The 14,064-nt window shown below is 39.7% G+C and overlaps 1 protein-coding gene across 1 annotated transcript in view; it reads right to left on the bottom strand.

Annotated features, from left to right (window-relative positions):
- LOC105484171 (anoctamin 2) overlaps nucleotides 1-14,064 on the bottom strand; it is a 363,016-nt gene that overhangs the window by 183,248 nt on the left and 165,704 nt on the right. The window contains exon 10 of the mRNA XM_011745546.2: nucleotides 4,106-4,240. Coding sequence (XP_011743848.1) covers nucleotides 4,106-4,240 — 135 coding nt within the window. The remainder of the gene's footprint in view (nucleotides 1-4,105; nucleotides 4,241-14,064) is intronic.

The raw sequence follows: 14,064 nt of genomic DNA, 5'->3' as shown, positions 1-14,064 counted from the left end.
CAGACCCATAGAAGTTGGACTTCTGATGAATTTACAATTGTGTATAAAAAACAGTTCGTCTGTTTTTAAAGAAATCTATTAAAATGTTTACTTTTCTCTAGTATTTACACCTTCCTGATTTGCCAGGCCCCATCCTGAGTCTGACGAAACAACATCCAAAACTTCAATTTTGTAGTAATTTTAATCTTTTTTTTACTATGACCTACAGTTAAAATGATTTGTTACATCAGATTTCAGTATGCAAATACATACCCTCACTCTCACAAACACACTTACAAAACTGAAATAAAATCTCATGAAGCAACACTTACCCATCCTTCTTATAATGAATACTAGTATTCATTGTGTTCTAGCCTATCTTACCCCATCTTATTTTAGTCCACTTAAAGGCCCATTAAATTGATTCCACAACCCACCAGTGGTGGTTGTCATATCCACAGCTGTAAAACACGGTCCATTCTGACAGGCAATGTGACACATCCACAGTAACGACTGCACTTTACACTTGAATATCCCTGCACGTGCATGAGTATATGTGAATGTGGGTGTGTGTGTCTGTGTGTAGACATCTATGTGCACGTGCATGAGTGTGTGTGAATGTGGGTGTATCTGTGTGTAGACATCTATCAGCACATTCATGAGTGTGTGAATGTGGGTGTGTGTGTCTGTGTGTAGACATCTATCTGCATGTACATGAGTGTGTGTGAATGTGGGTGTGTGTGTGTCTGTGTAGACATTTATGTGCACGTGCATGACTGTGTGTGAATGTGAGTGTGTGTATCTGTGTGTAGACATCTATCAGCACATTCATGAGTGTGTGAATGTGGGTGTGTGCATCTGTGTGCAGACATCCATCTGCACATGCATGAGTGTGTGTGAATGTGGGTGTGTGTGTCTGTGTGTAGACATCTATGTGCACGTGCATGAGTGTGTGTGAATGTGGGTGTATCTGTGTGTAGACATCTATCAGCACATTCATGAGTGTGTGAATGTGGGTGTGTGTGTCTGTGTGTAGACATCTATCTGCATGTACATGAGTGTGTGTGAATGTGGGTGTGTGTGTGTCTGTGTAGACATTTATGTGCACGTGCATGACTGTGTGTGAATGTGAGTGTGTGTATCTGTGTGTAGACATCTATCAGCACATTCATGAGTGTGTGAATGTGGGTGTGTGCATCTGTGTGCAAACATGAATCTGCACATGCATGAGTGTGTGTGAATGTGGGTGTGTCTGTGTGTAGACATTTATGTGCACGTGCATGAGTGTGTGAATGTGGGGTGTGTGCGTCTGTGTGTAGACGTCTATCATTGCAGCATGTGCAGACTATGTCCTTTCCAGCTGTAGTCGCTGCTGCCACGTGTATTACCCAGGGCACAAGTTCTAAATCCTGATATAAACCAGCCCACTGGTGCCCCACCCACTGAACTGGAACCGGTTCCCTAGGCACGGTATGGGGTTTTCCACCCTTGGCCAACCTGAGGCCAGATGTCTAGGGATCACAACTGGCAAGAGAAACCCAAAAGCCATGTTTTCTTAGAACACATCCAGGCAAGCCCACATGAAGCTACTGAGTTGTGGAGGAGGATATGAGCTCTCTGGAAAACTTCTCTACTTATTAGAAAAAGCAAAGACTTTGGAACAGGAGGCAACAGAGTTCAACTCCCAGCCCTGACAACTATCAGTTGTTGATATTGGACAATTTATGCGACCTCATGTAGCATCAGTTTCTCAATCTCTGTTCAGTGGAAATTATAATGCCTATTTATGGCATATATAACATTGATCTCTTACAAGATCAAAGAAACTAGTTTATAACAATCACCTAGCATTATGCCCAGCACAAGGTAGGTATTTCATAAGTATTAGCTCTTCCCTCTAGATGCGCTGGGGAAAGCAGAGCCCTAATAACCCATCTCCTGTGATAAAGGTCCCAGAACTCCCAATCAAGAACACTTGCCCTCTGCCTCCCTCCCTCTCCCCCTTCCTTTTTTCCTTACCCCTGCAAAAAAAAAACAAAAAAACAAAAAAAAAACTTGACAATTGATACTAGAGTTTTATACCAAAAAAATCCAAACTCTTGTCTCTAGATATTGACAATATAATCTTCAGTTGATTTGATTTGCAAGACCATTTGCATAGATTAACATAGATTTAGTTTTATTCTAGATATTGACAACATCATCTCCAGGTGATCTAATTTGCAAGACCATTTCTATAGGGTATGCACCAACAGGCAGGAAGCAGGTGAGCCATAAAGCAGGCTTCTGCCCACTGATGCACACATACCCTTCCTAAAATGCACAGTTTTGACTTTTTCTTCAGAATGGCCATTACTTTCCCCATTACCACCCCCAACTCTAATGATCCGCCCAGTGTCCTCATCCACCTGGCTATGGAGGGAACATCAAGTTGGTACAAAGCTATCCTGCCCCCGAGCCACAGTGAATTGGTCCAGGGCCTCCACCTAAGTCAAACGGAGTCATAGTACTTTTTCACTTGAGATGAAACGAGTATAAAGTTCTAAGGTGCAACACCCATGAGCTACTAGCAGCAATGTTTAATCCAAATGGAGAAAATACGTGGTGAAACCAACAAATGCTAGAAAGAGTCAGAGGCAGGAGATAAATGGAGTACCTATTCCAGTGTTCCTTGAATGCTTATAATAAATTTTCTTTTTCGCTTAATCTAGTTCAAGCTGCATTTCTATCACTTACATCCCAAAGAAAACTAAAACATACTAACCATGCTTCAGTTTGCAAAGACAATTCTGAAGATGGCAAGAGGTTTAAATTCTAAATATTAGCTAAGTGTATCTTTTGTCCCTTGTACTCTACTTCCACACATTTTGATGTATTCAACAATTATTTATTAATCTTCTGCTATGTGCCAGACACAGTCTCCTTTAATCCTCACAGCACCATGATTTAGGTGTTGTGATTACCATTTTACAGCCAAGAATACTAAGCTTTAGGGAGTAAACTGTCCAGTCACACAGCTAATATATAACATTGTCAATCTAAGTGCTTCTTTCCTTTTCTTTTTTTTTTTTTTTTGGAGGGGTCTTGCTCTTTTGCCCAGGCTAGAGTGCAGTGGCGCAGTCACAGCTCACTGCAAGCTCAAGCTCCTGGGTTCAAGCAGCTCTCCTGCCTCAGCCTCCCAATTAGCTGGGACTACAGGTGCATGCCACCAAATCAAGCCCAGCTAATTTTTTTTTTTTGGAGGGGTCTTGCTCTTTTGCCCAGGCTAGAGTGCAGTGGCGCAATCAGTCACAGCTCACTGCAAGCTCAAGCTCCTGGGTTCAAGCAGCTCTCCTGCCTCAGCCTCCCAATTAGCTGGGACTACAGGTGCATGCCACCAAATCAAGCCCAGCTAATTTTTTTTTTAGAGGTAGGGTCTCAACTCACTGTGTTGCCCAGGCTGGTCTCAAATTCCTGGGCTCCAACAGTACTCCCTCCTTGGTCTCCCAAAGCAGTGAGACTACAGGTGTGAGCCACGATACCCATCCCATATTTCCTTTGTGGGTTCTCTCTTCCTCATAAAAACTAGCTTTGATTCTATCTCTTGGCACTCCAAGAGTCCCACCTTGGGCTATTCCTCCCCGCAGTTTCTGACTTCCTGAAACAGAGACTGTGCCTTCCTCAGCATTAGAGCTGCCTGCTTTCTCAGCTTGCTTTATTCTAGCAGTGTCTGACCACACGGATGTGGTTTCTACCCAGTGTCACTCCCTACACCTTGCCTTGGGTCTTATGGGAAACTAGAGGGGAAAAAAAGTGATGAAGCAGAGAGAGAGGAAAAAAGTATTTCTCTGACATAATTCTTCTTACCAGGAATTACCCCTCTGCCCACATCAGACACATCCTCCTGCCCTAGAGAAAAGCTTGACTAGAAGAGGAAGTGGGCCTCGCCTAGCATGGCTCTGAAGCCATTCCCAGAATCTGTAGCTCCTAGATCTGTCTCTGGAGGAAAGCTACATGTGTCACAGCAAAGGAGAATGATAGAGGGCGAGGGCTTTGGAAAGAGGCATGTGAAATGTACTTGTACTGGGATGAAACTCCAAATTATTAACATATGGCAACTGAGCCTTTTTCTTTAAAACTGATTTACCTGGGAATATCTTCTTCAATTGTTGCACATCCATAAAGAAACACAATCACTCCAATTACAGAAGATGGAATGAGGAATGATGTATATAACCCCAGCCAGGCAAAATACAGTCCAATTTTTTCTCCAAAATACTTTCTGGAAAAGAAAGAAAGAAAAGAAAATGAAACACATATTAAGAACATCATATACTTTCCTTATTTCTGTTTGTTCTATGTGTCAGGATGGGGCAACATAGATATTCATTCCTCTTGTAATGAAAACAAAGGGATGGAGGTTGCACAGGGAAGGGGAGGCCTCAGCACAAGGAATCAACGACTGAGCTTTTCTGGAATGAAGTGCATTCCATTGGAATCACATACTCACACCTGTCTTGGCTGTTCATGTGAAATAGACAGCCGCGAGAAAGAATCCAGCCCCAACAGCAAACTAAAAATATGCCATACATTTTGGCACCTTTACCAAACATGAATAACGCATCATCATTTCATAAGTGCCATAGCACTCAACCCATAAGAAAACACACCTTTTTGAAACTAGTTTATTTAAACAAAACACACAGATCATATATTTGGGCATGTATACTTGTGTATGCAAACCAACATAGGCACACTTATTGAAAAACAACTAGAAGAAATCCAATAAAATATTAGTAATGGTTTCTTTGGATGATGGGCTTATGGGTGGTTTTTATTTCTTTATTTTTAAGCCACTTTACTGAGGTATGTTGGCATACAAAGAGCTGTACGTGTTGAACATATACAACTTGATGAGTTTGCAGATAAGTATACACCCATGAGAACATCACCAATCACTCCATAAAGTTATCCAGTACCTCCAAGTTTCCTTTTGTTCTCGCCCTTGTTTTGTTTAATTAAAAAAATATTTTCTCTTGTGTTAACAGCAATTAATGTGAGATCTATCCTTTAGCGGATTTTAAGTATACAATACAGTATTGTTAACTATAGGCTCTATATTATATAGTAGATCTCCGAGCATACATGCATTGCATAACTGAAATTTTGTACCTTTTGACCAACATCTCCTCATTCTCCCCTCTCTGCAGCCCCTGTTAACCACTATTCTACTTTTTGGATCCATGAGTTTGACAGTTTTAGATTCGTCGTACAGGTGGAATCATGCAGTATTTGTCCTTCTGTGCCTGGCTTATTTCACTTAGCATAACGTCCTCCAGGTCCATCCATGTTGCAGCAAACGGCAGGATTTCCTTATTTTTAAGGCTGAATAATATCCATTGTGTGTCCACATTTTCTTAATCCATGCATCTGTCAGTGGACACTTGGGTTGCTTATATCTTTTGGCAATTGCAAATAATGCTGCTACGAATATAGGAGAGCAGATATCTCCTCAGGATGTTGACTCTGATTCCTTAAGATATACATCCAAAAGGGGGATTGTTGATTCAAATGGTAATTATATTTTTAATTTTTTGAGGAACCTCCATACTGTTTTCCACCGTGGCTGCGTTGCCACCAACAGTGAACAAGGGTTCCCTTTTCTCCACATCTGCACCAACACATTTTATCTTTTGTTGTTGGACAACAGCATTTTAATAAGTGTGCAGTGATATCGCACTGTGGTTTTGATTTGCATTTCCCTGATGAATCGTGACATTAAACACTTTCTCCTATACCTATTGGTCATTTGTATGTCTTCTTTGGTGTAATGTCTACTTAGGTCCTTTACTAAATTTTTTATCAGCCTATTTGGTTTTTTATGTGTTTCTTTGTTTTGCTATTGAATTGTAGAAGTTCCTTATATATTTTGGATATTAATCCCTTACCAGATATATGGTTTGCAAATATTTCCTCCCATTCTGCATATTGACTTTCACTCTGTTGATTGTTTCCTTTGCTGTGTAGAAGCATTTTAGTTTGATATATTCCCATTTGTCTATTTTTGCTTTTGTTGTTTGTGCTTTCTGTGCCATATCTAAGAAATAATTGCTAAGTTCAATGTGTAGAAGCTTTTTTCCCTGTTTTAAGAGTTCTGTTGTTTCAGGTTTTACATTTAAGTCTTTAATCCATTTTAAGTTGGGTTTTTGTATGGTATAAAATAAGGGTCCAACTTCATTCTTATGCATGTGGATATCCAGTTTTCCCAATATCATTTATTGAAAAGTAAGTAGTATTAACAGTTTAACAATACTGATTCTTCATATCTATGAACACAAGGTATACTTTGTAAACCAAAACTTATTCTGAGACAGGTCTCCATCAATTTAGAAGTTTATTTTGCTAAGGTTAAGGACATGCCTGGAAGAAAAAAACACACAGTCGCAGAAACAGTCTGTGGTCTGTGCCTTTCTCCAAAGGTGAATTTAAGGGTTTCAGTATTTATCAGTGCCTTTCTTCAAAGATGAATTTAAGGGCCTCAGCATTTAAAGGGGAAATATTGGGCTAGTGGGCTGGAGGGGAAAGAGGGAGGATATGGTAGGGTCATCCACATGCTGCAGGAGAAAATGAGCGGGTAGGAAAATAGGCAATTAAGTATTCATCTTGTGCTCCGCAAATTGGCACTTAATATAAGGTGAATATAGAGCAGCTGCCTGTGGAGATACTTAGCCTTTTATCCGTATCTGTCTGCTTAGGAACAAAAGGGAGGGCAGCTTCTTGCATCATTCAGCTTTCGGCTTAATTTTTTCATTTTGGCAGAGTGAGTTGGGGTCCCAAGTTTTTACTTTCCTTTCACACCTTCCTTTTATTTATGTCATCTTTATTTTCTTTTATCAATGTTTTATATAAGTTTTCAATGTGCAAATCTTTCACCCTCTTAGTTAAACTTATTCCTAGGTATTTTATTCTTTTTGATGCTCTTGTGAATGGGACTGTTTTCTTTTTTTTTTTTTTTTTTTTTTTTTTTTTGAGACGGAGTCTCGCTCTGTCGCCCAGGCTGGAGTGCAGTGGCCGGATCTCAGCTCACTGCAAGCTCCGCCTTCCGGGTTCCCGCCATTCTCCTGCCTCAGCCTCCCGAGTCGCTGGGACTACAGGCGCCCGCCACCGCGCCCGGCTAATTTTTTGTATTTTTAGTAGAGACGGGGTTTCACTGTGGTCTCGATCTCCTGACCTTGTGATCCGCCCGCCTCGGCCTCCCAAAGTGCTGGGATTACAGGCTTGAGCCACCGCGCCCGGCCGGGACTGTTTTCTTAATGTTCTTTTTAGATAGGTTGTTAGTGTACAGAAATGCAAATGATTTTTGTATGTTGATTTAGTATCCTGCAACTTTACTGAATGTATTATTTCTAAAACTTCTTTTGGTAGAGTCTTTAGGGTTTTCTGCATATGAGATCATGTCATCTGGAAACTAAGGCAATTTTACTTCTTCCCTTCCAATTTGATGGCTTTTATTTCCTTTTCTTGCCTAATTGCTCTTACTAGAAATACTATGTTGAATGTGAGAGGTAAAGAAAAAAAACTTTTTTTTACTATTGAATATGATGTTAGCTGTGAGATTTTCATGAATGGCTTTTATTTTGTTGATGTTAGTTCCTTCTATTCCTAATTCATTGACAGTTATGTTCCTTCTATTCCTAACTAGTTGAGATTTAAGTTCTTTCTATTTTTAATTTGTTGAGAATTTTAAATCATGAAACAGTATTGATTTTTGTCACTTTTTTCCTCCATCTATTGAGATGTTCATGTGATTTTTATCTTCATTTATTGATTTGTATATGTTGAACCATCCCTGTATCCCAAGAAAAAAACCCTTCTGGATCATGGTGTGTGATCCTTTTAAAGTGCTGCTGAGTTTGATTTACTAGTATTTTGTTGAATATTTTTGCATCTACGTTCATCAGGGGTGTTGACCTACAGTTCTTTTCTTGTAGTGTCTCTATCTGGATTTGGTATCAGGGTGGTGCTGGCCTCAGGAAGAATTTGTAAGTTTCTCTTCTTTTCCTGTTTTTTGGAAGACTTTAAGAAGTATTAGTATTAACTTTTCTTTGAATGTTTGGAAGGATTCATCCATGAAACTATCTGTTTCTGGGCTTTTCTTTGCTGGGAGTTTTGTTTTGTTTCATTTTGTTTCAATTATTGCTCAAATCTACTTATTTGTCATTGGTCTGTACAGGCTTTCTATTTCTCCTTGATTCAATCTTGTTAGATTATATGTTTCTAAGCATTTATCCACTTATTCCAGATTGCCCAATTTGTTGCTGTATAATTGTTCATAATAATTACTCATAATCCTTTTTATTTCTGTAACATCAGGTATAAAGTCTCATCTTTCATTTCTGATTTTATTTATTTGCAACTTCTTTCCTTTTCATTAGTTAGTTTAAGGGTTTGTCAACAAACAGCTTCATCAATTTTTTTTCTGTTTTTATATTCTGTCTTATATTTATTTATTCCCTAATTTATATTACTTCTTCCCTCCTGCTAATTTTGGGATTAGTTTTTTCTTTTTTGTAGTTACTTGAGATGTAAAATTAATTATTTGAGATCTTTCTTAATGTAGCCACTTACCACTATAAACTTCCTTTTAGTATTGCTTTTGCTGCATCTCGTAAGTTTTAATATGTGGTGCTTTCATTTTCATTTGTCTTGAGATATTTTCTAATTTCTTTTTTTGATTTATTCTTTGACCTAGATATAGTACTCTTGGTTGGCAGGTTTTTAAAATTTCAGTACTTCAAATATATCATCCCACTCTCTCCTCACCTGGAAGGTTTCTGCTGAGAAGCCCACTAGTAGCCTTATAATGGTTCCCTTGTTTGTGATAAGTCACTTTTGTCTTGTTGCTTTCAAAATTCTCTACTTGACTTTTGAGAATTCAATTTTAAGGTGACTCAGTGTTAACCTCTTTGGGTTCAATGTATTTGGGTACATTGAGACTTCATGAATTTGGATGTTCATTTCTCTTCCTATATTTGGCAAGTATTCCCTTAATAAGCTTTCTTCCTCTTTCTCTTTCTTTCTTCTCCTTCTGAGTCTCCCAGAATGCATATATTGGTTCACTCTATGGTGTCCCATAAGTCCTTAGGCTTTCTTCACTTTTTAACTTTTCTGTTTTTTCTGTTCCTCCAATTGGATAGTTTCAAGTGACTTGTCTTTAAGTACAATGATTCTTTCTTCTGCTTGACCAAGTATGCTATTGAAGTTCTGTATTAATTTTTTTAGTTCAGGCATTGTATTCTTCAGTTCTAGGATTTCACTTTAGCTCTTTTTTATTATTTCTATGTTTGTTGAACTTCTGATTTTGTTCACATGTTATACTCCTAATTTTGTTGTCTGTTCTCTTGCAGCTCATTTAAGACAATTATTTTGAGCTCTTTGTCAAGCAGATTATGGATATCAATTTATTTAGGGTAAGTTACTGGAACTTTTATCAGCTCCTAATAAGGTAGTATCGAGTATTCCTGATTCTTTGTGATCCTTGTAGCCTTAGGCTGGTGTCTGTGCATTTGAGAAGTAGTCACCTCTTCCAGTTCTTACTGACTGGTTTCAGCAGGCAAAGACCTTCATCAGTCATGCTGGTCAGAGATTATGGGTGGATCAGCTGCCAGAGTCAGCAGGCAGTGTCTGTGGGCAGACTTAAGCTGAGTGGGGTCCAAGGGTGGATCTGCTGCCATGGTCCGTGGGTGGGCCTGTTGCCAGAGTCTGTGAGTGGGCTGGCCGGCTGCTGGGTATGTGGGCAGGTGGGCCTGCTTCCAAGGACTGGGCTGCTGTGCCACAGACAGCCAGAGATTCTGTTGGGATTTGCATGAGAGTAGGGCTGCATTTGGTTTCCGTGAGCAGTCAAGGTTGCTGCTGGGTCCACGGGCAGATGAGCAGGGCTGCCCCTGGGTCTCTGGGAAAGTGGGTCTATCTGTTACCAAGTCCCCTGCTCTGTGGAAGTGGTCATGCCATTGGGGACATGGGAAGGCAGGTTCCTGTAGGGTCTGTATATGGGCAGAGTTCCTTATGAGCAGTGAACAGGCAGAGCTGTCGCTAGGTCTTCAAGTGAGCAAGGCTGCTCCCAGGCCCATGGTTGGAGGTTCTGCTGCCAGAAAGCATAAGCCTGCATTATCAGTGAAGTTTTTCTAGGTCTTGAGCTTCACCAGGGTTCTGCAACCTCTTACCTGAAAACCAGAGCTCTCATAAAGGTATATTTTATATATAGATAGTTGTTAAATAGGTGTTTCAGTAGAAGGGTGAGGCCTGAGGATGTCCTATTTTGCCATCTTTCTGATATCACTTTATTTCTTTATTTCTATCTTTCTGCACTTAAAATTTTTCTACTTTGTTAATAAATTACTTTTATAATGAAAAATGATTTCTTCTAAAAAGAAAATTTACCAACTTATATATTTTTTATTACAAGTTTATAAAGTTTGTAAATTACCAGTTAAGCCTCTAAAATGCAATATCCCCCTAGATAAATATCGACTATGGGTGCCTGATGAGAAAAATACAATCTACCAAGGAGCAATATACTTAATTTCCCAAAAGCCTGTGACATAAAACACAAGGGGGAAATGAGAGCTCTGTCCACACATTGATGGAAGAACTAAAGGGTAAGAAGAACAGTGAATAGGATCTATTTCCCCACCACCAGAGGTTCTGCTTCCACTCACGATGCAGACAACTGCAAGAGAATACAGTTCCCAGCCTAACAAGAAGAGAAATCTGGATAATCTGTGAAATTATAATTTTTCTTGAGCTCATTAGAGAGCTGAAGTTGTAAGGTAACCAGGAGAACTGAATTTTTTTAATGTGCCAAGTCCATCCAAGGAAAACTGGGATATGTGAATAGTTTTACATTTGACAGAGAATGGGAGGATGCAATAGTCCCCATAAAAGTAAGAAGAAATAGCTAAAATTTTAAAAATTCAGAAAGATGAGTATAAGTTAGCATGACAGAGTGTAATAACTGGGAGCTTCAAACACAAGAGCAGTTTGCCCTCATGCACAAGGTCACTTCCGTAGACCTCACAAGGAAGATAATGGGTAAGGTAAGAGACCAAAGAGAGTCAGTCCCCTTAAGTTGCACACAGGTATGAAAAACCATGCACTTCCTGGGATCATCTCTTATTCAAATCGAAAGCCTTAAACGGAAGAAGAGACCTGACCCAAGGACCTAGGCAAAGACCCACTGCTTCTGAAGCCAGAGGTGGGTTGCACATACAGCCGACTGTCCTTGGTGGAAAGGCTGGAAACTCTCCTAGGCCCGAGATTCTGCAAACTTACAAATTAGAAGTCTGTTACTGCAGAGGAAGGCAGGAAACTGTCTCCCACCCAAGAATCCCTACCAGGAAAAGGCAGAGTTTAACTGTGAGGGGCAGAAGGAGGACATGAATTCTAAGAAACCCTCATTTCTGAGGCTTGAGTGCACAGAGCCTGCCTAAAACTGAGATAGGCCTAGAACAAAACCTACCTATTTCCCTCCACAGCCCCACTTACAGTAAACAAGTGATAAGCTCCACTTCTCAGTGAGCAACAAATATCAACAGTCTGATGCTAAGGGAGCAGGAGGGGCATGGAGAAATACCCCGTTGTGGCAGAGGCATGCAGGGACTGCTGAAATCTGAGAGTGGAAGAGAAACAAAGAGGACAAATTTTCAGCACTCCAGGGCTCACACAAAGCATAAGATAATAGAGTACCATCACTGAAGGAATCTGAAGTTTGTGGTGCGGTGCACCGAAGGTGATTCTTGCAACAACGAAACCGCGCTCAACTAGATTGACTCAACTCTCCTCACTACTGACCTGATGGAATGGAAGAGGCATGTAGGCATAATACTACTTACCTCAGTTTCCACTGTCATTTTATACACAATGTATGGCATTCGATAAACAAATAAAATTTAAAAATCCCATTGTTAGGAAATAAGGCAATCAATGAAGCTAAGCTTGATTTGGATGTCAGAATGATGCAATAGGGATTTTTAAATAACTCTAATTAATAGATTAAAGCAGAATCTACTACAAAAGATGTATCAAAAGAAAATATGAAGGGAAAAAAGAGTGGAAAAAATACAAATCTAGCATTCGAGAGCTATGGGACAATATCAAAGGATCTATCACACATTTAATGAGAGTCCCAAAAGGATAAAAGAAGAGAGAAGAATATTTAAATATGTTATGGCTAAGAATTTTCCAAAACTTACAGAAAACAACAAAACACAAATCAACAATGTTCAGAGAACCCCATGAAGAATAAATACAAAAACAAAAATGAAACCCCACATACTTAGATACATCATAGTCAAATTTCTGAAAACCAAAGATAGGAAGAGCAAATTTTTAATTAAGCTTATGGGGGAAGGAAATCAGATACAACAGAAGAGCAAAGTCATCACATAGGATTTATAATCAATTTCTTGGCAGAAACTATGCAGGCCAAAAGTTAATAAAGTGACATCTCAGAGCAGGGGTCCCCAACCCCCAGAGCATAGACTGGTACCTGTCCATGGCCAGTTAGGAACCAGGCCACACAGAAGGAGGTGAGCAGCAGGGCAAACCATCATTTCCGCCTAAGCTCTGCCTCCTGTCAGAACCACAGCAGCATTAGATTCTCCAAGGAGCATGAACCCTACTGTGAACTGCGCATGGGAGTGATCTAGGATGTGCACTCCTTATGAGAACCTAATGCCTGACGATCTGAGGTAGAACAATTTCATCCCAAAACCATCCTCCTACTGTCCCCAGCCTGTGGAAAAATTATCTTCCACAAAACTGATCCCTGGTGCCAAAAAGGTTGGGGACTGCTGCCTTAAAGTATGGAAAGAAAAAAAACTATTAACTCAGAATACTATATATAAATAAAATCTCTTTCAAAAATGAAGGCAAAACAATGTCTATTTTAGGGAGTAAAAGCCAAGAGAATTTATTACCAGCAAATATGAACTGTAAGAAACGTTAAAAAACAACAACAACAACAACAACAAAAAGATCTTTGGGCAAAAGGAATATAATCTCAGTAGAAATTTGGATCTACACAATGAAATACAGAGTACCGGAAATGGTGAAAAGGATGACAAGTAAAAGACATTTTTCCTATTAATTCCTTTCAAAGGCAATTCACTATCTAAAGTATGCTTTCTCAATCACCATTTCTCAAACACCATTACCATTATTTCTTCATTTCTTTCTGCATTGTAAATTTTTCTACTTTGTTAATAAATCACTTTTATAATAAAAATGATTTCTTTTGGAAACAAAATTTACCAACTCATTATATTTTTTATTGCAAGTTTACAGAGTTTGTAAATTACCAGTTAAGCCTCTAAAAAGCAATTTCCCCTTAGATAATACTGATTATGGATGCCTGAGGAGAAAAATGCAATCTACAAAGGAGCAATATGTTTCATTTCTCAAAAGCTGTGACATAAAACGCAAGAGGGAAATGAGAGCTCTGTCCACACCTTAATGAAAGGAATAATGGGTAAGAACAGTGAATAGAATCTTATTTCTTTTTTTTTTTTTTTTTTTTTTTTGAGACGGAGTCTTGCTCTGCCGCCCAGGCTGGAGTGCAGTGGCCGGATCTCAGCTCACTGCAAGCTCCGCCTCCCGGGTTCACGCCATTCTCCTGCCTCAGCCTCCCGAGTAGCTGGGACTACAGGCGCCCGCCACCTCGCCCGGCTAGTTTTTTTGTATTTTGTAGTAGAGACGGGGTTTCACCGTGTTAGCCAGGATGGTCTCGATCTCCTGACCTCGTGATCCGCCCATCTCGGCTGGGATTACAGGCTTGAGCCACCGCGCCCGGCCAGAATCTTATTTCAACTTTTATATTTTAAGAAGACATTTTTTTAGAGAGTTCCCATCGTAAACAACGGTCCTAATGGTACCTATGGTAAGATGGGATTGAAAAGAGGACACAGAAGAGTGTAACTGCTAGCTTTGATGGGTTTCCTTAAAAAAGATGAAAGAACAGAAATTAGAACAAAAGTCAAATTACACACCCACTATCATTCCTCCTTCTCCACCTACTTCTAAGTTCCCTTTATCTCCAACTCCCTGGCC

This window comes from Macaca nemestrina, chromosome 10 (genome assembly GCF_043159975.1).
Source record: "Macaca nemestrina isolate mMacNem1 chromosome 10, mMacNem.hap1, whole genome shotgun sequence".
Taxonomy (NCBI): Eukaryota; Metazoa; Chordata; class Mammalia; order Primates; family Cercopithecidae; genus Macaca; species Macaca nemestrina.
The sequence above is the reverse complement of the archived record's forward strand: the minus strand, read 5'-3'. Positions and strand labels throughout refer to the sequence as shown.